Source organism: Enhydra lutris, unplaced genomic scaffold, assembly GCF_002288905.1.
Source record: "Enhydra lutris kenyoni isolate GAN:26980312 unplaced genomic scaffold, ASM228890v2 scaffoldscaffold1, whole genome shotgun sequence".
Taxonomy (NCBI): Eukaryota; Metazoa; Chordata; class Mammalia; order Carnivora; family Mustelidae; genus Enhydra; species Enhydra lutris.
Window position 1 is genome coordinate 47,982,012 of NW_019154085.1, and position 20,525 is coordinate 48,002,536.

At 49.8% G+C, this 20,525-nt stretch overlaps 1 protein-coding gene across 1 annotated transcript in view; it reads right to left on the reverse strand.

The window, feature by feature from the left end:
- The window catches only part of LOC111140088 (contactin-associated protein-like 4), a 99,411-nt gene that overhangs the window by 57,291 nt on the left and 21,595 nt on the right, over window positions 1-20,525 (reverse strand). The window contains exon 3 of the mRNA XM_022492490.1: window positions 7,320-7,513. Within this exon, the coding sequence (XP_022348198.1) occupies window positions 7,320-7,513 (194 nt within the window). The remainder of the gene's footprint in view (window positions 1-7,319; window positions 7,514-20,525) is intronic.

The window sequence follows — 20,525 nt, forward strand, 5'->3', positions numbered from 1 at the left end:
AAAAATCTCCAACAAAACATTAGCAAATCAATCCAATAATATATAAAAATCTCCAACAAAACATTAGCAAATCAATCCAATAATATATAAAAATAATTATACATTATAACCAAGTGCATTTATCCCAAGTATGCCAGGTAGGTAAAGCACTCCCAAGATCAACTAATGTAACCCATCACATTAACAGTGTAAGGAAGAAAAATTACATGATCTTATTACTAAATGCAGACAAAAGCATTTGACAAAATTTGACATACATTTATGATAAAAACTCTCAGCAAGCTAGCTAAAGAAGGAAGTATCCTCAGCTTGATAAAAGATATCTTCAAAAGAACTATACCTAATATCATACTTAATGGTAAGAAACTTGAGATTTTCCTGCTAGATATCCCTCTCAACCCTGCCTTCCATATTGTGTTAACTAATGCAATAAGATAAGAGAAAGAAACAGAAGTTGTATGCATTGGGAAATAAGAAGCAAAACTCTATGTTCACAGATGACATTAACATCGATGTAGAAATCTGAAGGAATTGACAAAAACTTCCTGGAAATAATGAGGAATTTTAGCAAGATTAAAAGACACAAGATTAGTATGCAAATGTCAATAAATTTCCTACATACCAGTCATGAACAAGTGGAATTTGAAATTAAAATCATATTACTATTTACATTGGCCCTTAAAAATGAAATGCTTAAGTATAAACTTAGCAAATTATGCATAAATTATGCATTGAGGGAAAAACTATAAAACTCTAATGAAAGTAATCAATAAAGATATAGTAACTGCACAATCATTTTGATAGATGGATAAAAAGCATTTTACAAAATCCAACAACAATTCATAATAAAAATTCTCAACAAAATAGGAATAGAAAAGACCATCCTCAGTCTCACAAGTTACATCCATCTAACATGATAGCTGAAGGTGAAGGACTGAACTGTTTCCCCCTAAACTAGGCACAAGGCATGATGTCTCCTTGTGTCTGCTTTTCAACCTAGTCCTGAACATTATAGCAAGTCAGTAAGGAAAGAAAATGAATACAACATCCAACTGGGAAGGGAAAACAAATCCCACATGCCTTAATTCTGTTTGTAGGCTATTCCAAGAACACATATAAAAATGAGCCAAAAAGACCTTCAAAAACCAATACGTCAAGTTCTCAGGTAATAATATTAACATATAATACTGTTTTATTTCTATGTACTAGAAAAAAATATCTAAAATTGAAATCAAAAAGTAATTCCATTCAGGTGTGAGGAGCAAGATGGTGGAGGAAGAGGAGACCTAAATTTCATTGGGTCCCAGGAATCTAGCCAGATAGTTATCAAACCGATCTGAACCCCTACAAACCCAACAGGAGATTGAAGAGAGGAGCAGCAATTCTAGAAACAGAAAAGTGGCCACTTTCTGGAAGGTAGGACGTGCAGAGAAGTGACTCTGAGGCGACACACGGGAAGATAGACCGCTGGGGAAGGGCCAGCTCCTGGCAAGTGGTGGAGCAGTGGAGCACAAAATCAGAACTTTCAGAAGTCTGCTCCACTGAGGGACATTGCTCCAGAGGCTAGGCAGGGGATGGAGCCCTCACGGGGACAGTGTGGTCTCAGGACCCTCAGGGTCACAGAAATACCGAGGGTGTCTGAATGCAGCAGAGCTCCCAGGTATCAGAGCGGGAAAGCCAGCAGCAGAGACGGAGGCAAGCAGTGGACTCTCAGCTCAGGGTAACCTTAAACCATGGTCCAGGGCACAGTTGGGTCTCTGCTCTTCGATCAGGGACCCAAGTGGCAGATCCAGAGAGACACCCTCCTTCCTCCTCCAGGAGTTGTGGCGTGGGGGCACAGCAGGAGTCGGCTGGGTTTGGAGGCTCCAAACGGGGCTGCGCGCCAGAGACAGAAATGCTCAGTCACAGGCCAGGTGCGCTCAGAGTGTGGCCGGAGGTGAGGGAGATGGGAAGGATTGACTGCTTTCCTCTGAGGGTGCACTGAGGAGTGGGGCCCAGAGCTCTGGGTTTCTCTGGCCAGAGATTGGGAGGCCGCCATCTTCATTCTCGTCATCCAGAGCGGTACGGAAAGTGCTCAGGGAACAAAAGCTCCTGAGACCAAAACAGCGCAGATTACTTAGCCCAGAACCTGGAAAATGGGGTGCAATCCCATCTCAGACAAAGACATTTGAGAACCACTGCAAGAGGCCCCTCCCCCAGAAAATCAGCAAGAACATCCATCATTGACCAAGTTCACCCTTCAGTGAGAACTGTGGAACTCAAGAGTTATAGGAATGTGGCACATAGAATTCATGTTTTTTCCCCATGATTCTTTAGTCTTTAATAAAAGTTAAATTTTTAAAATTTTACTTTTTTCTTATTTAAAAAAAATTTCCTCTTTCTTATTTTAGCCTTTTTAACTATTTTATCTTATCAATACCTTTTTGAAAATCATTTTAAATTTTCATTGTTATGGTCATATTCTATTCCTTCATTGTATTTAACCTTACTTTATGTATACATATATGTTTTTCTTTCTTTAAAATTTTCAGATACAGTTTCTTCTAATGGATACAAATAAACCCTAAATCTAGTGTATGGCTTTGTTCTAGTCTCCAGCCTGAGCACATTCTCTCCTTTTTTTCTTTTTCTTTTCTCTTTTTCAACCAACTTCTTATCTTATCAATTCCTTTTTTAGAATCTTTTAAAATTTTCATCTTTACAGTCATATTCTGTCCCTTCACCATGTTTACCCATATTTTTATTTATATATAAGTTTTTCTTTCTTTAAAATTTTGGAAGACAGTTTCTTCTAATGACCAAAATATACCCAAAGTCAAGTGTGTGGCTCTGTTCTAATCATATATAAATATATGACTTCTTTTTTTCTTTTTCCTATTTTCTACCCCTGGTTTCAAGTCTCTTCTGATTTGGTGCTGCCCTCCCCAAGCCACTGAATGCTTTCCTCGGGGAAATGATCCAGAGGTAGCACTCGCCTCCCTTTCTAGCTTGGGTGGGCACGTGGCTCCACGCCAGCTCAGAGAAGGGAGAACTTTCCGTGTCCTTCCCGACCAGGTGGCCCAGACCCCCTTTCCTCCAGATCTTTCTGCAGCCCGTCCCGTCAGTTCCAGAGTGGAGTCCCTGGGTGCTCTGGCTGCTCCTTGTGTGACGTCTGTCTTTCAGCACTGTGGAGGGCGGTGTTTGCTCTGACAAACCTCTGTGGAGGCCCCTTTGGACACAGAACACCATGTGATCTCTGGGTACTCAGATCAGTCCGGATCTAACCCAGATGATGAATGGAGCACAGGAACCTCCTGGAGGAGCCGCCCTCCCCCTCAAACCCAGGCCTGCTGGCACCACTAGCCATTATTCTGTCTGTCTCACCAACACACGGCCATGTGATCTTCCAACATTACTGACTCATGGTGGCTCTTGTAAAAGCACATCCTGCATGTCCTCAACGTCAGCTGCTGAAGTTGGCAATGATTCAAGCAAACACACGAAAGACAAACAGGACTGAAGTTCAACACCCACCACCTTTGAGAAATGAAGGAAATATTGTGGATGCAGCCCAGACCCGCAGTCCACCTGTGGTGCCAGCACCATGCCAGGGACGCCTGCCTTCCTGGGAGGCCACACCATGTCTGTCTCTGGATGCAACAGCGTGTCCTTCCCGTAATGATCGCCTCCTTGCATTTTATCTTCCTGCTTATATTTGGAAGGTCTCCAAGAAATTTAAAGTTGCAAATGACTCACTAATTCTGGTGAATTCCGAGTATCTACTGCCATGTATCCTTGAGAAAGGCATCCATTAATCAGGTACTGGTTATTGTGCTAAAACTTAAATTTAATTTAATTAATTTCCTTTTCCCTCAAGTATGCTGCCAGCATGTGTCAGATGGGTGTGCCATCCTCTGAAGGACATGCATAACAGGGACGACCTCCCTAAGGGTTATGGTCACTGAATCCTGAACACCTCATGCCTCAGGTTCAGAAACAGCTAGAGTTCTGGTGGGCTCTCGTGGGAGAAAATGTGGCTCCGATGGCCCCTGCAGGGAGTAAAGGGGTTCTCACGGCCACGGCCCCTGGGAGGTTGGCAGCCCGTGGGGAGCCTCGCTCTCCAGGGGGACAGCTGGACAGATGAGCAGAGCAGTGGGGCTGACAGGTGTTCTAAGACTGGAGGCTGACCTGGCAGTGAACTCTCAGAGGATTCATGAAGGATGTGGGCGGCACCCTGCGTGCAGACACTGAAGTCCATTGCCTGGTGGGAACCTGTGTTCTGTGGGGCTGTGGGACGAGGAAAGGCGGGCAGGGGAAGCTGCGGTGGTGGGCTCGGGGCCAACCTGTGTGGGGGAGCTGAGCTCACGGGTCCCTGGACTGAGGCTTACGGTCTGGGGGTCCCTGGACTGAGTAAGGCTTGTGGCCCAAGGGTCCCTGGACCAAGGCTCACAGTCAGCGCAGTGCCAACAGACACACTTGGGTGAACCCGACCCACAGGACTGAATGAGGAACTCTCGTCTGCCTGGCAGGGACACCAGCACAAAACAACGTAAATATCAGAGTTCTACCAACGTGATGCTGAAGGTAATTGCAAGCATGTTGTTTTCACTGACGAGAGTGTTCATATTTTAGGTAATAAAACTGAACACGTTAATTATTGCTGATTTCACAATTCCTATCTACAGCAAGTGCTCATGGGAAGGGCAGACACTAATGAAATCGATTTATCACAAAGGCAGCTAACTGTGAAAGCCAGTGTTGGAAACACCAGCATCAGTGGCTCTATTTTAAGAAAATGTAACAGGCTGATCCCAATAATTATCAACTGGTGGGATTCAAGCCTGTGAATGTAACGAGTGTTCAGGTTAAAAGAAAGCTAAATAGGAAACACACCCAGATTAGAATATAAAATGTAATTATACCTTTATTGACATTTTTAAGGATCGATTACTTTGGTATAACCTATGGTGTCCCGTTTAGATATGAATTAAGGCAATAAAAATAGCAAAATAGATCATATTAAAACTAAAAGCTTCTGTTCATCAAAGGACAGGATCCACAGAGTGAGAAGATGACCCGTGGGGTGGGGGAGGGGCTTACAAGTCAGGGGTCTCATGAGGGGCTGATACCAGAATGCATGACGAGCTCCTACCCTCACCACACCAAAATCAACCTGATCAAAAAAACCGACCAGAGATCCAAGCAGGCATTTCTCCCAAGATGTGCCAACAAGCACAGAAAAGATGTTCGCCGTCAGAAATGCCCATCAGAGCCACTGAAATACCCTGTCACACCCAGCGGGATGGCTGTTCCCGAAACCGAACGGAACCAGGGAACCAGTGTGGTGAGGGATGGAGAAGCTGGAAGCCTCGGGACCGTCGGGGGATTGTGACTCGGCGCAGCCCCAGCACATGGAAAACAGTCGGGGTGTCCTCAAAAATGACACACAGGACCACCACGTGACCCAGCAAGTCCAAGTCTGGGTACACACCCAAAGGAAGTGGAAGCAAGGTCTTTGTGAGATATTTGCACCCCGGGGTTCAGAGCACCGTTATATAACCCCAAGAGCTGAAGTGTTCATTGACAGACGGACGGATGAACAAGATGTCACCCACGCAAACAATGGAATGTGACTCAGCCTTAAAAAGGAGGCAGATCCTGACACTTGCTTTAGCACGACTGAACCCTGAGGACATTACACTCCACGATTCAGCCTGTCACCAGAAGACAGTGTAGGATTCCACTTACCCGGGACATGGAGAGTCATCAGATTCATAGGGACAGAAGACAGAGGGTGGACACCAGGGCCTGGGGTGGGGTGGGGAGTCTGTGTCTCATGGGGACAGTGTTTCAGTTTGGGAGGATGAGAGCCTTCTGGAGATGATGGGGGCATTGTGCTTAGGACCTTGGAAGCTGCGCGCTTAAAAACTGTTCAGATGGTCAGTTTTAGGTGACATGTAACAATAACTAAAGCACCTTTTATGGTGAAGGGGGCCCACACAGTCGTGGCAGAGAAAAGGTAATGGTATTGGTAAATCACATCCTCCCAGAATTCATACTGTGTGCGAGGTCACAGAGTGCAGTCCTGACCCCGCAGGCCCCATGAGAGGAGGGAGAGGTCTCGCCCCCCACCTGCACAGAGCCATGAGAAGCATGTCTGCAGGCGGGGAGGGCTCCCACCTCCATGGAGAGACCAGTGTCTGTGGTGCTCCCACCTCCATGGAGAGACCAGTGTCTGTGGTGCTCCCACCCTGGGCCCGAGCCCCTCCGCCCATCCCAGTGTCCCTGTGTGGGCTCGGTTGGGACCCATGCTCCCCGAGACAAGCAGCGAGGGGGTGCTGCCCGGTTGCCGGGGCCTGAGACACAGGACCTCACGACGTCTCCCTCCTTCCTCTGAATGGCATTGACAGCGTGAAGCCTGCCCTGTGGGATGAGGGCTGACCTGCGTTATGCTAATAGAACCAGGGTGCTGGGGCCCCGAACGCCCAGTGGGCACGTTGCCTCCTGGCTCACAGCCGCAGCTCTGGTGGTGTGCCCAGAACCGTCTTATCCCAGATAGGCTGCACAGATGCCGCCGAACCCTGGAGCAGAAGCTGATATGGCCTTGGCTGGAGAAAGAGGGTGTGGACGTCACAGGAGGGGCTGTAGGACACTTGGGCCTGCGTGACCCCAAAGCAACCTTCTCTGCTGTTTACATGAGAAATGGCGTCTTCCCACCCGAGTGTCACTGAGCAGCTCCTTCAGCACTTGGTTTCCGTGGTCTGTGGCTTCCCTGCCGCTGCTGTTTTGTGGGACCCAGGTCCTGTACCGTCTCCACTGCCCACGCGCCTGCCTCCCCCCACCCTGGTCAGAACCTGCACGGTCACACACACTCTGCCTCACTAACTACACAAGCAGAGGGATGCGGTGTGTGGCAAACGTCCCGAAAGTAACAGAAGTTGAACAAACAGTCGGCTCCTGCCCACGGCCGTGGGATGCAATCAGAAAGCTGACTTTCTGCGAACGCCAGCCGACAAGGCCACTCGGCTTGTGTCCTTCAGGAGCCGTGGGTCAGGGAGGAGGGACAGGGCCACATCTGAGCTCCCGAGGAAGCCTCGGGACCCCTGCCTCTGAGAGGTCATGCAGAGCATGGGCGGGTTTTCCCACTCGTGACCAGAACAAAAGGGTTTTGTCCAACTGTTCCTAGGCTATGAAATCATTTCTTTTCTCGATGTTCACGGATTTTCACATATCCTGCCTCTGGGAATGGTTTGTTTCTCTGGAGGCTCTGAGACCCTGGCCCAGGGGTAGGGGGAGGCGCTCTCGGGGCCCCTGGAGGTCGCGTCCCACGGAAGGCCTACCGCAATGCTCTCCTCGCGCCGGTACAGCTTCCAGTTCCTGCCGCTGTCACTGAACATCAGGAGGTAGCTGGTGACCCAGGCGGAGCTCCCGTACCCGCCCTGTGTGGCCACTGCGGTGACCGCCACCCTGTCCCCAAGGTCGATCTGCAGCCACTGGCTTCTGTTTGACACACGGGGTGTCCAGCCGCCAGCTCCTTGTGGAGGGAAAGGAGATGCAAAACCATAGTAAGAGCAGGAAACATTAAAATGCATCTTCAAGGGGCAAAACTGGCACAGAATGTGTGCCCCTGTGGCTTCCAGGAACACTAGGTCCCTAATGCCCGGGAACCTTGACCTCCTGACTGCAAACACAGTTATACATAGTGAGCAACTGCTTGTCTGTGCCCTCCTGCTCCTGGGGCGTGTGACAGCCTGGGCTCCGGGTGCTTGGCATCAGGGGGACACCCCCATGGAGCCTGTCACCCTCTGAACCAGTGTCCTTTAGGCTCTGTGCCGGGCTGGTTACCATCAGCCTATGCACCTTTCCAGGGTCCGCAGGGCGTCTAGCTCCTGGCAGAACTGGACGTCCATTTGGATGCCCCACCTCTGTGATCCAGTGTCCCACTCTGATGATGCAGAGTCCTCGGGACATGGCCTGCCATGGGGAACCCAGACTCAGGGACATCGGAGTCTAAAGCAATATTAGGAGCTCAGAGGTGGGAGAAGGTGCCGGTGGATGGTGACGCCGTGTGAGGTGGGATGACAAAGGCAAACCCCACCCCCAAGGGGAGGAGGGGTTCGTGCAGCAAAGTGCACCCCTCCACACACTCAGAAGACAGAGGACAAATGAGACCAGTGGAGAAATGGCAACCACCCAGCATGGGGCCAGTGACCCTGTGGCCCTAGCCCTGAACAGAGAACGAGGGGGACAGCACAGGGACCTCCTAGGGGCACTGCAGAGGCCAGGAGAGGGGACAAGAGTGCAACCAGAAGGTGGAGTCCTCCTTGAGCCCCCACCATGAAGGGACAGACCCAGGCTCGGAGAGTGTGCAGTCCCCGAGGACACGCAGTCCTCCTCCCATGCGCATGGCAAATACCCACGATGGACACCAAGTGCTGGTCATGCAGGGATTGTGGAGGTGGGGGCTGTGTGTCCATAAGCTGGAGGAATCCTGTGTCACCAGACCAGTGAGAGAAGAGTAAAACCCAGGCAGAATTACTGAGAAAATCAGGAAGGAAATACTCACCAAAAGTAATTGGAGAACATCCCTACCTCCTAAAAACAACTATGAAGCAAAAGGAAACCATGGGAAATAAACTCCTCAAACAAGCCTTTGAGGGTCCGAAACACCACCTTGAATCACAAGGTTGGGGCTAAGAATAACAACGGACCAAACACAAAGCTATGACAAAACACTGATTGAACACAGGAAGCAAATGGGATAAAAAGACAAAATTATCTGTAAAATAAAGAAGAAATACCATGACATACCATTAGATTGGCCCAATCCAGAGCCCTGACAGCACCCAGTGCTGGGGAGGACCAGGGGCGTACTCACTGCTGGGGGGACGCAGGAGGGAGACAGTCTGACTGCTTCTCCCCAAATAACACACTTTCACCACAGGATCCAGAAATTGCGATCCTTGGTATCACACAAAAATTGCACACTTGGTCTGTAACTGACAAAACTTTGAAAGCAAACAAGATGGCCCTCAGGGAGTGGATGCATGAATCAGCCGTGGTCCATCCATACAGTGGACTGTTGTTCTGTGAGAAAAAGAAATGAGCTATCCAGCCATGAAAAGACATGGAGGAAACTAAGTGAAAGAAGTCAATCTGAGGTTTGGGGGAGGGTGAGCAGGACTGGGGGTCTGGGGAGGGTGAGCAGCAGGGTCTAGGGGTCTGGGGGAGGGTGAGCAGGGGCTGAGGGTGAGGAACGGTGAGCAGGGGTTGGGGGTCTGGGGAAGGATGAGCAGGACTGGGGGTCTGGGGAGGGTGAGCAGGTGCTGGGGGTCTGGGGAGGACGAGCACAGAGGATATTTAGGTCAGTGAAACCCTGTGAATGATATTGTTATGATGGACACAAATGTATTTAGTGAAACCCACTCTGCACAACACCAAGGGAGAGCCTCTGGGCTCCAGGTAACAGGAGTGCATTAGTATCCGCTCATTGAGTGCAGTGCATGTGCCGCACGACTGTGCTACTTGGTGTTCATGGTCAGGACCCTATGTGGGGGGCCGTAAGAGGGTGTGGCATGTAGGGGCTCTCAGTCCTTCCTACTCTGTGTTACTGCAAACTCAAAACTGTTCTACAATCAGCACGTTAGTTAAAGAGAGTAAATTGCCCAGAGTCCGGAGAATAGACTGAGATGGAAATGTAGTGAAGGACATGAAAGAGGGTGGCGAACATCCGAGAGCATGAAAACGATCATGTGAATAAAGGATCAGAGAAGCAGTGGTCAGGGGAAGCAGGCAGAGCAGGAAGAGTGTACAGAGAGCTGAGTCCCGGGGAGAGACACAAACCAGTGCAGGAGGGTTGGTGTGGGAAATGCCGCCTAAGGCAACCTTTCCAGAGAGAAAGGACCACGAGAGCCCAGCAGGGATGGCATTGTGGACCGTGAGCAAAGATCCAGAAATAGACCCGGACACATGGGAGAAGTGGCGGGGTCTCCAGGATTTGGGGTGAGGACAGATACCTTCCCAAGTGGCCCTGGGACAGCGGGGCAGCCAGGGGAGGCTGTAGAGTTAGACCCATAGTTTACATGCACACAGCGCCAGCGCCTAGTGGGTCAGGTTTTTGGTGTGAACGTCTAAACGCACAGATGCGGGAGTGGGGGGAGTTAGGCTCCTCTTCACCATGGTGCCAAGAAAGCTTCTCTCACTAAGACTCAAAACCCAGAGGCCACACAGGAAGGACTGATCCTCTGATCCCACAGTCTTCCTAGATGCACGACGAAAGCAGAAGCCAACCCCAGAGCAAGTCGAAACACAGCCGATGAGCGGAGAACGTGCCCCGTGAGGCACCAGCTGTAGTGGGCGCCCAGGAGAGCAGTGAGTGACGTGTGCTGTGTCAGAGGACGGGCCTGGGGGGGATCTCCGGGACCTACAGAGACCCTGGAGCATCTCCTCCATGGGGAAGAAAGACAGGGTGTGCCCATCTGTCCTTCCTGCCGACTAATAGGGAGGGTGTACGCACTGCTGTGGAGACAGGGCCCAGAGGGAGAGCCCGAGAGGGGGCTGGGCAGGTTGGGGGGCACTCTGCTCTTTGCGGCAGACTGTGGGAACTGAGGGGATGGTCCACATCTCCCCATCTTCCCCAGAAATAAGCGACAGGAGCCAACCAGCACAGGGAGGAGCCTGCATATAATTCAAAGCCAGTGTGAGCCTGGCTGCCTCCCAGACAGGACTGCATCCCCTGGCGGTCAGGGAGCATGGCGCACCCAGGGTCTGGAACAGGGGAGAACCTAGATGGGCCTAAACCCCATGGTCCACCCAGGTGTGCAGGTCTGCAATCCTAGAACCACCTTGCATGTATACTAAAATTGAACCAATTAGTCAAGATATTGCAGACAATGGGGGCCAAGTTTTTCTGCTCTGGGAGGAGGGAAGGCTAAGAAGAACCCTGGTTTGGGCTAGAATTAGAAGGATCGATAGATATTGGCGGTTTGATGCACCTGTAAAGGGATACAGAACTACAGACACGTGTGGGCCCACATGGCTTAGCATCTCAGCATGCAGGTCCTGGGTATGACAGCTGGGAGGGCTGCTGGCGATGGCACCAGTGGCCACGAGCACAACTCACACCCAGCCCTCCGCTTTGGCACCCCGTTCTCCTGCACAGTCACCCGGGGTCCTTGGAGAACTGGTTGATTTCCATACAAAATACAAGAGGAGCTTAGAACATCCTGTGCACCAGAATGTAGGAAACGCTGGGAAAAAGGGAGCCTTGCTGAAAGAATGGAAGAACTGGCCTGAAGATTGGCCAACTCTAGGACAACTGAGCAGTGAAATGAAAAATAGATTTTACTGTGAGTACCCACAAGTTTCTGCTGGTGAAAGGAAACGAGCTGGATACTTGGGTGGCTCAGTTAGCTAAGCGTCTGCCTTCAGCTCAGGTCATGATCTCGGGGTCCCAGGACCAAGACCCACATCGGGCTCCTGGCTCGCCAGTGAGTCTGCTTCTCCCTCTGCCCCTCACCCCACTTGTGCGCGCTCTCTCTCGAATAAATAAAATCTTGAACAAAAAAAGAAAAGCAATCAAGCACATACTTGCTCAGGAGGAAGGGGCAGCTCTTCCTCACAGGAGAATTCCCAGGGTGACCCCGCAACAAGACAACCCTTTAGGGCAGACACCACAGTGGAGGGTGGCGGGCGGATCAGCGGGTGGATGCTGACGCTGCTGGGGGGATGTTCAGAAAGAGACGACACTGAGGTCTCAAAGTGTCCCTCAAGTCACTCATCACCATTGAGGGGTCCAGGTCCATGTCGCTGTCATCAGACTCCTCATGAGCCCACAACACAAGGAGGACACATGGCATTTCTGGAGCACTCTTGTCAGAAATTCATAACCTCACTCTAGTCAGGGGAAAACTGTGTCAACCCAGGGATCGCTCTCCAAAAGACCACAGAAGACTGAGTTCTCACTCAGTGATGGAGGGGACAAAGGACCCAGGACCCAGGTGCCTCGGGGGACAAAGAAAGGACAGACACAGAGGCAAGAGCTTGCCCTGCATTCTGGGCTGTCAGGAGCTTCCCCACCTTGCCATCTGTGCAACGTTAGCAGACAGGCGGGAAACCCAGAGGCCTCTTCACATCTGTGACTCTTCTGTGCCATTAGCCCAAAATAAAAAGTTAAACAAGTGTGGACAAGAAGGGAGAGGGTCCGGGAACCCCAGGCCATTGAGAGGCCATCATCAAAGACTGTGAGCAGACTTGGATGACAGCAGGCAGGGCAAAGACAAAGAATTGGAGGCCACCCGAAGACAGGCCCTCTGCCGGCCTCCCCACTGCCCACGGAGCCGCTGCCAAGCCAACTGGACCATTGTGCTTCACGATGCGGAAGCTGGGGTCTGCTCCCAGCTTGTAATACACCGTAACCCTCATCGGATGTTGTGACGGCTCTCTGATGCTCTCCAACTTCCGGGCTGGGGCTCAGTAGGGTCTGAGCAGTGAAGCTGGCTGGCATTTGGAGGTCCTGCTATTTGGTCCCTGAATCCCAGAGAGCCTGGGGAGTCCGCACAGACACCTCCCAGGCAGAGGTCCCTCGGCGTGTGGCTCACCGCTACAGTGTGTGAGGTCCTGAGTGGTCATGAAACCATCGTCCTTGACCAGAAGGACTTTAATACCAAACATACCATGCAGGGATGGAAATGATCTCTCTCTACCCTTCCAAGGTCTTGGCTGATATGAGACAAAGGAGCAAGAAAAAGACAACCAGGAGTTTACCAAGGCGTGCAGCTCGTGATGCAAGGAGACAGCAGGGGAAACGGGGAACCCCAAATTGGCCTAAACCTGGGGCTCAATACCGTCTTCAGGTGAAGAGAGAGAGAGCTGTGGGTAAGGCCTGGGGGGACAGGATAAGTGGGCCAGTGCGACTCAAGTCCCCTATGGGAGTCTCCTGGGATTTAGTACCATCCACTTCCTGGAGGCAAAGGAGGCTCCCTGCACCAGCAGACACCCTGACAATAGGGTAGCATCTGCTCTGTTCTCAGAACTTCTCCTGCAGGTACTAATTCTCAAGACAGCCAGCTCAAAATGATCCTTAGGCCAAAGAGACACACTTTAGGCCCATGTGTTCTGGTGCTGTTCCACGAGGAGGTTAGAGAAGACAGCATGTGAACAATCACACCCCCAGGACCTGGGGTATAACCGTTATCCTTGCAAATGACAAAGGACTGACGAGTGACTCCTGGCACAGTCGTAGACCCACAGGGTGTGTGTTCGGTTTTGCAATTTTTAAAAAGGTTATTTATTTTAGAGAAGGGGAGGGGAGGAGCAGAGGGAGAGGATCTCAATCAGGCTCCCTGCTGAGCACAGAGCTGATACATGGCTGGGTCCCAGGACCCTGAGATTATGATCTGAGTCCAAAGCAAGAGTCAGATGCTTAACCGACTGAGCCACGCAGGGGCCCCTATTTTGCATTTTTTAAATCCACAAATGAGCACATTGTAGCTCTTTTCTCTGTTACTGTCGATTTTCAGTCTGCAAGGGTCTAAAGAAATTGTGTTACCTATCTCTCGACTAGTTACAGAACAGGCGCCCCTTTATGTGCTAAGGATGCCGCTAGCTGTCTCCTTTTACGCGATCTTATTTCTTAAAGGCAGCTGGACAACTCCTCAAAACCTCAAAATAGAATTACCCCATGACCCGATTCAACGCCTAGGTGTACGGCAAACAATTAAAAAGTCAGCATATATCATGCATGAATACTCACAGTGACGTCAGTCACACTAGCTAAAAAGTAGAAAAACCCCCAGTGCCTATCAGTGATTGAATGGCTAAACCCAGGTGGTTTCTGAGCCCTGACGTCATGGTCCCAGCACAGGGGATGTCTCTCAGCCTCCGAGGCAGGTCAGCCGACGCACGGACACTCCCTCTGTGGACCTGGCAGGAAGCAGGTGGAGGGGTTGGGGGAGGGGAGGGTTTTTGAAGGCTGAAGGTTGTGGAACCAGATAAAGGAGGAGCCCCACAGTGTTGTGAGTGTCCAGAGTGCCGCTGAACAGTTCACTTTAAATGGTTTACATGTGATTTTTAACACAGTAGAGAAGGATCTGGGGGAACGTGTTTAAAGTTTCCCCTTTACAGAAGAGAAGAATAAATTTGGCCGATATGCTGCAGTTGGTGGTTGTGTCACAAAAATAGCTTTGAAGTTTATTCTAGCGCATTGTTTGAAATGTCAGCTTTTTTCCTTTTGCTTCTTACCCACTTTGAAATTATATTCTGTGGATGAATTTCATCCCAAGATCAGTTACTCACACTTTACGGTAAGAGTAAGGAGGCCAAAACGTCTGTCATGTGTGTTCCGACTCGTGTGTGGCTCCAAAGGGCCGAGAGTGTGCAGGACCCCAGACCCACCCCGGGCAGGGGCCACGTCCAGCTGTGAGGACTTCAGTGGGGCCCGGGGCTGGGTGTGGGATTACCTCAGATGCTCTCGCGCCACAAAAACCTCTTGATGGGGATGGCCGACAGCAGCAGGGTGTCTGTGCCCAGTGACACGCATGGCATCTCAGGACATGGGCTCTGCCCGCGGCAGTCAGGACACAGACCACAAGGCTCAGAGTGTCTGTTCTGGCCTTTCCCACAGCTCAACAAGCAGACAGAATATATGCAACCTGAGAAGCCGGGGGCCCACAGATGTCTGCATGGGGGCTTGTGGGGACTGACCATGGGAAGCCTCTGTGTGGTGAGCAGACCTGGAGGTGAGTGGACAGACGTGCTGTCTTTGCTCAGTGCATGGGAGGGCTGGTGCTCCACTGCTCTCCTTTGGTGACCACACCGTGTCTGGCTGTGCCCTTTGCAAGGTGGTTTTCCTGATCTCATGTCCTCGGCTCTGCACAGAGAGCCAGCTTTCCTGCAGGCTGGGAAGTGCCAGTCTTGAACGACACCTTCAAAGTTCTAATTTCTTCTTCACCAAGTTCATGCCTCAAAACGTCGTCTTTTGCTTCTTCCAGGAAAAGCTGAAGTGCTTCACCAGGATTCTGCTTGCTGATGTCAGGCACCCTGGTGGCACTGTGTGGCCTGTGGCAGAAGACAGACGTCTGGCTGGGGCCGGGGTCCAACTGGAGATGCTCCTCCCATGTCCTTCCGTTCAGCCACTCTGCCCTTTGGCTCTGTGCCACAGATCAATAAAACATGTGAACCTGCTGCGTTTTCACGATCCAGGGATTTGATGGGATGCGGCACATTAGAAATCCGGGAGCACGAATCGCTGCACCAGGAGCCAAAGCTGCGTTCACCCAGACCCCTCTGCTCTGTTATCCAGACCCCAACTGAGCTGAGGGTTTATTCCTTGTTTTGTTGGCGAGCCCTGTGCCATGGCCCATGGGGGCCACATTGGAGAACCACTGTCCAGAAGAGCAGAGGTCCATCTGGGGCTTCTCCTCAGTGTCTGTTTGAATGAGGAGAGCAGCCGAAGAGAAAGGTGCACCGGCAGCCTGTAAGATAATCTAGGTAAGAAAGAGTTAAGGGTAAACATGAAAACGTGCCCACAGAGGAGAAGGGGGGACCAAGGAGAGGTCCCCAGGATGGGCAGGGACCCTCGCTTGCAGGCTGGCTGGCCTTTCCTCGTGGGCGCTTGGCCAGCGGCACCGCCAGGGGTGGTGGGAATGTGGGAAGGACACCTGCCAGTGTTCACTGTGTTCTCCCAACCCCTGAGAGGTGTGGATGGCGGGTCCAGGGGCTCTCGGGGAGGACTGCCAGATTTCTGATTTCCCAGTAACTGGAACGGATGCTGGTCAGTTACAAGACGGTGAGTCTGGCCTTGTGCACAAACTGTAATGCATCTGACTGTCTGGAAGGGGTCAAGAAGCAGCTCCTCAGGTGTCACGGGACTCTCCTGTGCCTCAGTTTCCCCTGTGACTTTACGCCTGGCCCAGGTTTGCTTAGATTACTGGAATGCTTCCTGAACTTTAAAACTCATCAGATGAACACCAGGTGTTGATGCTGACATGGCTGGATCCCCGGCCAAGTGGGTAGAACTCCTGCAGCTTTTGCAAATTCCTCCTGCTCCCCTTGGGGAAAGTGTGTTTCCCAGCCTCCCTGACCCCTGCTCCCCTGGGGTGCTTTACCCTGCTGTGAATCCACTTTGCAATCTAGAGACAGGAGAGTGGCAAAAGCAGTGATGTACAGGGCTGCCTGACCCTGTGGAGGATGGAGTCTGCCCCCTACCCCCGAGACCCCTGTGTCCCTGCAGCATCTTGAATGTCCTGGGACCTGCTGGGAGGCCAGAAGATGCCCCCCCCCCCCCGGACACACGCACATGTGGAGAGACAGTCCCTTCTGCAGCCGTGTGTGGTCACGGCTCACCTTCCTGTAGACCAGATGGCCCCAGACTCTCAGGGAGCACTCACCCTGCCTGGGCTCTGCTCCCCGTACACCCCTGCCCCAAAGCCCCCTGTTCTCCATCTGGAGGCCTGCCGTGGCAGGAAAGGACGATCTGATGCATTTGCTGTGTGGTGACGATCCACTGCCCAGCTTTCTGATCACAGCCTCTGAGCCCACTGTCCCCGTACTTCCTCTGTCCCAAGAACTGGGGTCAGGGATGGCCTTGCTCTTCTCCATGAACCAGAATCCAGTGACACCATCTCTATGTTTGCAGAGGCAGAGACATTAGGATCCCAGACTTGTCCCTGGGACATCTCAGCACCCAGAGGGCCCTCAGGGAGCCCTGACATGCTGGGCTACGGCCTCAGCTCTGGCTCCTGGACCCTGCTCCACACTGAATCTTCCTGTCAGCTGGGTCTTCTCCTGGACCCAGCCTTCCTGCTGTCATGTGCCTCAGACAGAAGGGTCTGAGCCTCTGCTTGCTTTTGTCCTCTGTGGTGAGCCCCTGGCCCCTCCTGGGACAAAGACCCCTCCCCTGAAAGGACACACTTGGACAGTGTCTCTTCCTCTGTCCTGGAGACTAAGCTGCACAGTCAGAAGCCCCCCTGCTGACAGCTGTCCCCTGGCTGTCTCCAGGGTGTGAGGTCTCCACTGCTCAGAACGTGGAGGCATTGACAGTTTCCACGTCCTCAGAGGCAAGCTGGACAAGGTGGACATCTGCTGAGATGGTCAGTGGATGGGAGGTCAGCATTCCAGACAGGCGTTGCTGACAAAGCAGGGTGTAGGGAGCTGTGGCATCCGGTAGGAAACCTACCCATTCTGCTCTGTGGCTGCAGGTGTCTTTGTCAAAGGACAGTGGACAGAGTCAGCCGAAGCCCCACTTGTCTGTAAAGGCACATGGGCCCCAGTAACTCCCTCTGTCCCTCTGATCTCTGATGGCCCTGGGGAAGGCTTCCTGCCAACGTCAGCCTCAGCTTCACGTGCACACACACCTGCTGTTTCAGACCTCCTGGCGAGCTGGAAGGCACCAAAGAGAATAGTGCCTTACGTGTGTGTCCCTGCACACGGGCTTCCACATCTTTCAAGTGGCAAAGCCCACGTGGACATGTAGTCAGTGGGCGCAGATGGGAAGGCGGCAGGTGCTCTTGAGCAGAGGCATGCAAGGAGGTGGGTGCAAGGAGGCAGCAGGAAGGTAGAATCAGAGAAGCAGCAGAAGTGCACAGACGGGGGCCTCCGGTTCCTCAGCAGCCCAGCTGAACCGGCTGCAGCCCACGGCGTTTTCTTCCTAAGTGAGTTGTAAGCAGGGATCTGTCTTGGGCGGAGGCTGGGGCCCAGCTTCACACACAACAGAATGGCTGGGCTATTGTCAGCTCTCCGTTGGTTAGTCTCCGCACAGGGATGGGACAGGATAAGCAGATAAAGAGATTGGGAGTTCGTGGGCGAGTCAACAATGCTGTTGGGTAACTTGATCCAGTTTTCATTTCCAAAACATACCATCCAGCAAAGCAGAACACAGTTCCTTCCAACTGCACACAGAACATTTACAAGGTGGACTATACTGTGTCCATAAAACACATCTCAATTATCTTAAAGGGACTCAAATCATGCAAAATATGTTCTCTATCCAAAATGAAGTTACTAGGGCGCCTGGGTGGCTCCAACATTTAAGTGTCTCACTCTTGATTTCGGCTCAGGTCCTGATCTTAGGGTTGTGAGATCAAGCCCCATGCTGGGTGTGGAGCTTGCTTAAGATTCTCTCTCTCCCTCTCCCTCTGTCCCCTCTTTAAAAAAAATAAGTGAAATAAATAAATAAATAACAGAATGAAGCTATAAATCTGTAACACAAGGATATCTGCAAAATACTGAAATATTTGGAAACTAAATAACATACTTTTAAATAACCCAAGTCAAAAGGGAGATTAAATGGAAAATTAGAAAGCTTTTGACTGAATAAAAGTGAAAACACAAATTATCCAAGCTTGTGGCTGCCACTCTTACCAACTGGGATGGGGGATTGGGAATACGAGAGGGTACTCAAATCAGTGAGCTTACTTCTAGACCTAAAGAAGCTAGAGAAAGAAGGAAATATAAACCCACCAACTCAGACCGAAGTAAGAACATAATAGAGATGAAATGGAAGTAATGAAATAGAAAACAGAAAATCAATAGAGAAAAATAAATAAAACCAAAAGTTATTCCTTAGTTCTATAAAACTGATAAACTACTTGGAGTTATCAGCAGCAAATAGAGGATCCATTAATTACTAATATCAGGAGCAAGAGCGACATCACTACTGGCATCAAAGGTTAATAAGGAAACATTATGAAAAACTTTATTCCACTCAGTTTATTTTTAAGCTAATGACATGGAAAATTTCCCTGAAAGACAGAAACGAGTAAAATTTCATTCAAGAAGAAATAGGTAACTCAAACCACCCTAATATTGATTAAAGAAACTGAACTTGTATTTTATTTTATTTTTTTAAAAGATTTTATTTATTTATTTGACAGACAGAGATCACAAGTAGGCAGAGAGGCAGGCAGAGGGAGAGAGGGGGAAGCAGGCTCCCCGCTGAGCAGAGAGACCAATGTGGGGCTTGATCCCAGGACCCTGGGATCACGACCTGATCTGAAGGCAGAGGTTTTAACCCACTGAGCCACCTGGGTGCCCCTGAACTTGTATTTTAAACTTTCCCACAAAGAAAGTTCCAGGTCCAAGGATTTTACAAAAAAGATAGATCAAAAATTCATGCAAGAAATAACATCAGTTCCACACAAACTCTCTAGGAAGTGGAGGAAATAGTTACCAATGAGCTCCATGAGTTGGCAAGATCCTGATAACAAAACAATGCAAATAATTGAACAGAGAAGAGATACAGACCTATCTACCTTAAGAACATAGATGCAAACATTGTAACAAAATGTTAGCATATAAAATCCAACAATCTATGAAAAGGTTAGTACCTCAGAACCAGGTGTGACTTATTCCATGAGTGCAGAGTTGGTTCAACATCAGAAATTCAACTGATGTGATTCAGCGTGAGAACATACTGAAAATGTTCATAGGCTGAACTATACAGTCATCAAATAAATGCAAAAAAGTTTTTGAAAATAGCCAACATTCATTTCTGATTGAAAAAAAAAAAAGTCTTGACAGGCAAAGAACAGGGCATTTATTAAAAAAACAAAACAAAACCCTGTAAGTACCATCCTGTAAGGGTGGGAGACGGCTGCTTTCCCTCTGAGATCCAGGACAAGGCAAGGCTGTCTGTTCTTGCTGCATGCACTCAACACCACTAACGGCATCTAGCCAAGGCAATAGGGCAAGAAAGCGAAATGGAAGGAATTGGATCGGGAAGGAAGAAGCAAATGGTTTTATCCACCAATAGCATGGTCATCCATGTAGACACACCCATAGAATCGAAAATATGGTGGAAGAACAAATATGTGGCCTTAGCAAGTTTTCAGATTATGCAGTCAAATCAACACACAAAAACGCATTGTATTTCTTTGCATGACTTGTGTTACCGACCTGATTGTTTATTACAAAATTAAAGTTCTTAGAATAGCATTGAGTAAAGGAAATTAAACAGACCACTGGAGCAGAAGTCCAGAAGTTGACACAGTCATTTGTGGTCAACTACTTTTTTACAAAGGTACAGAAAATTGAGTGGGAAAGGACCAGCTCTTCCAAAAAGTGGGCTGGAATGATTAGATTTTTTTTTTTTTTTAAGGTGAGGGGACTTTGTTCCATAGCACAATTTCTTTGACAAAATGATAAATTGGTCTTCCTCAAGATAAAAACCTTTACTCTACAAAAAATGCTGTTTAAAGAACAGAAAGTCAACAAACACACTGAGAAAACACATTTGCAACTCCAACCCACATGCCCAAGTATAGATATAACTCTCAGTACTCAGTAGCTACAAACTGAACAAGCCAATGCAATACTAAAAAACTGGCAAAAGTTTTGAACTTTTCCCAAGAAGATAATCACAATAAGCCATGAGAAATGTCATTATCCTCTGGGGGGATAAAATTAAAAACCCTCACATCTGTTAGAGCTTCTACCGCTCAGACAGCTTCACATCCTGGGGTTTCGGGAGGGTGTGGAGTACCTAGAACTCTCCAGCAGGGCTAGTGGAGATGCAAAAGGGCAAAACCACAGTAGAAAATTCTCTGTCA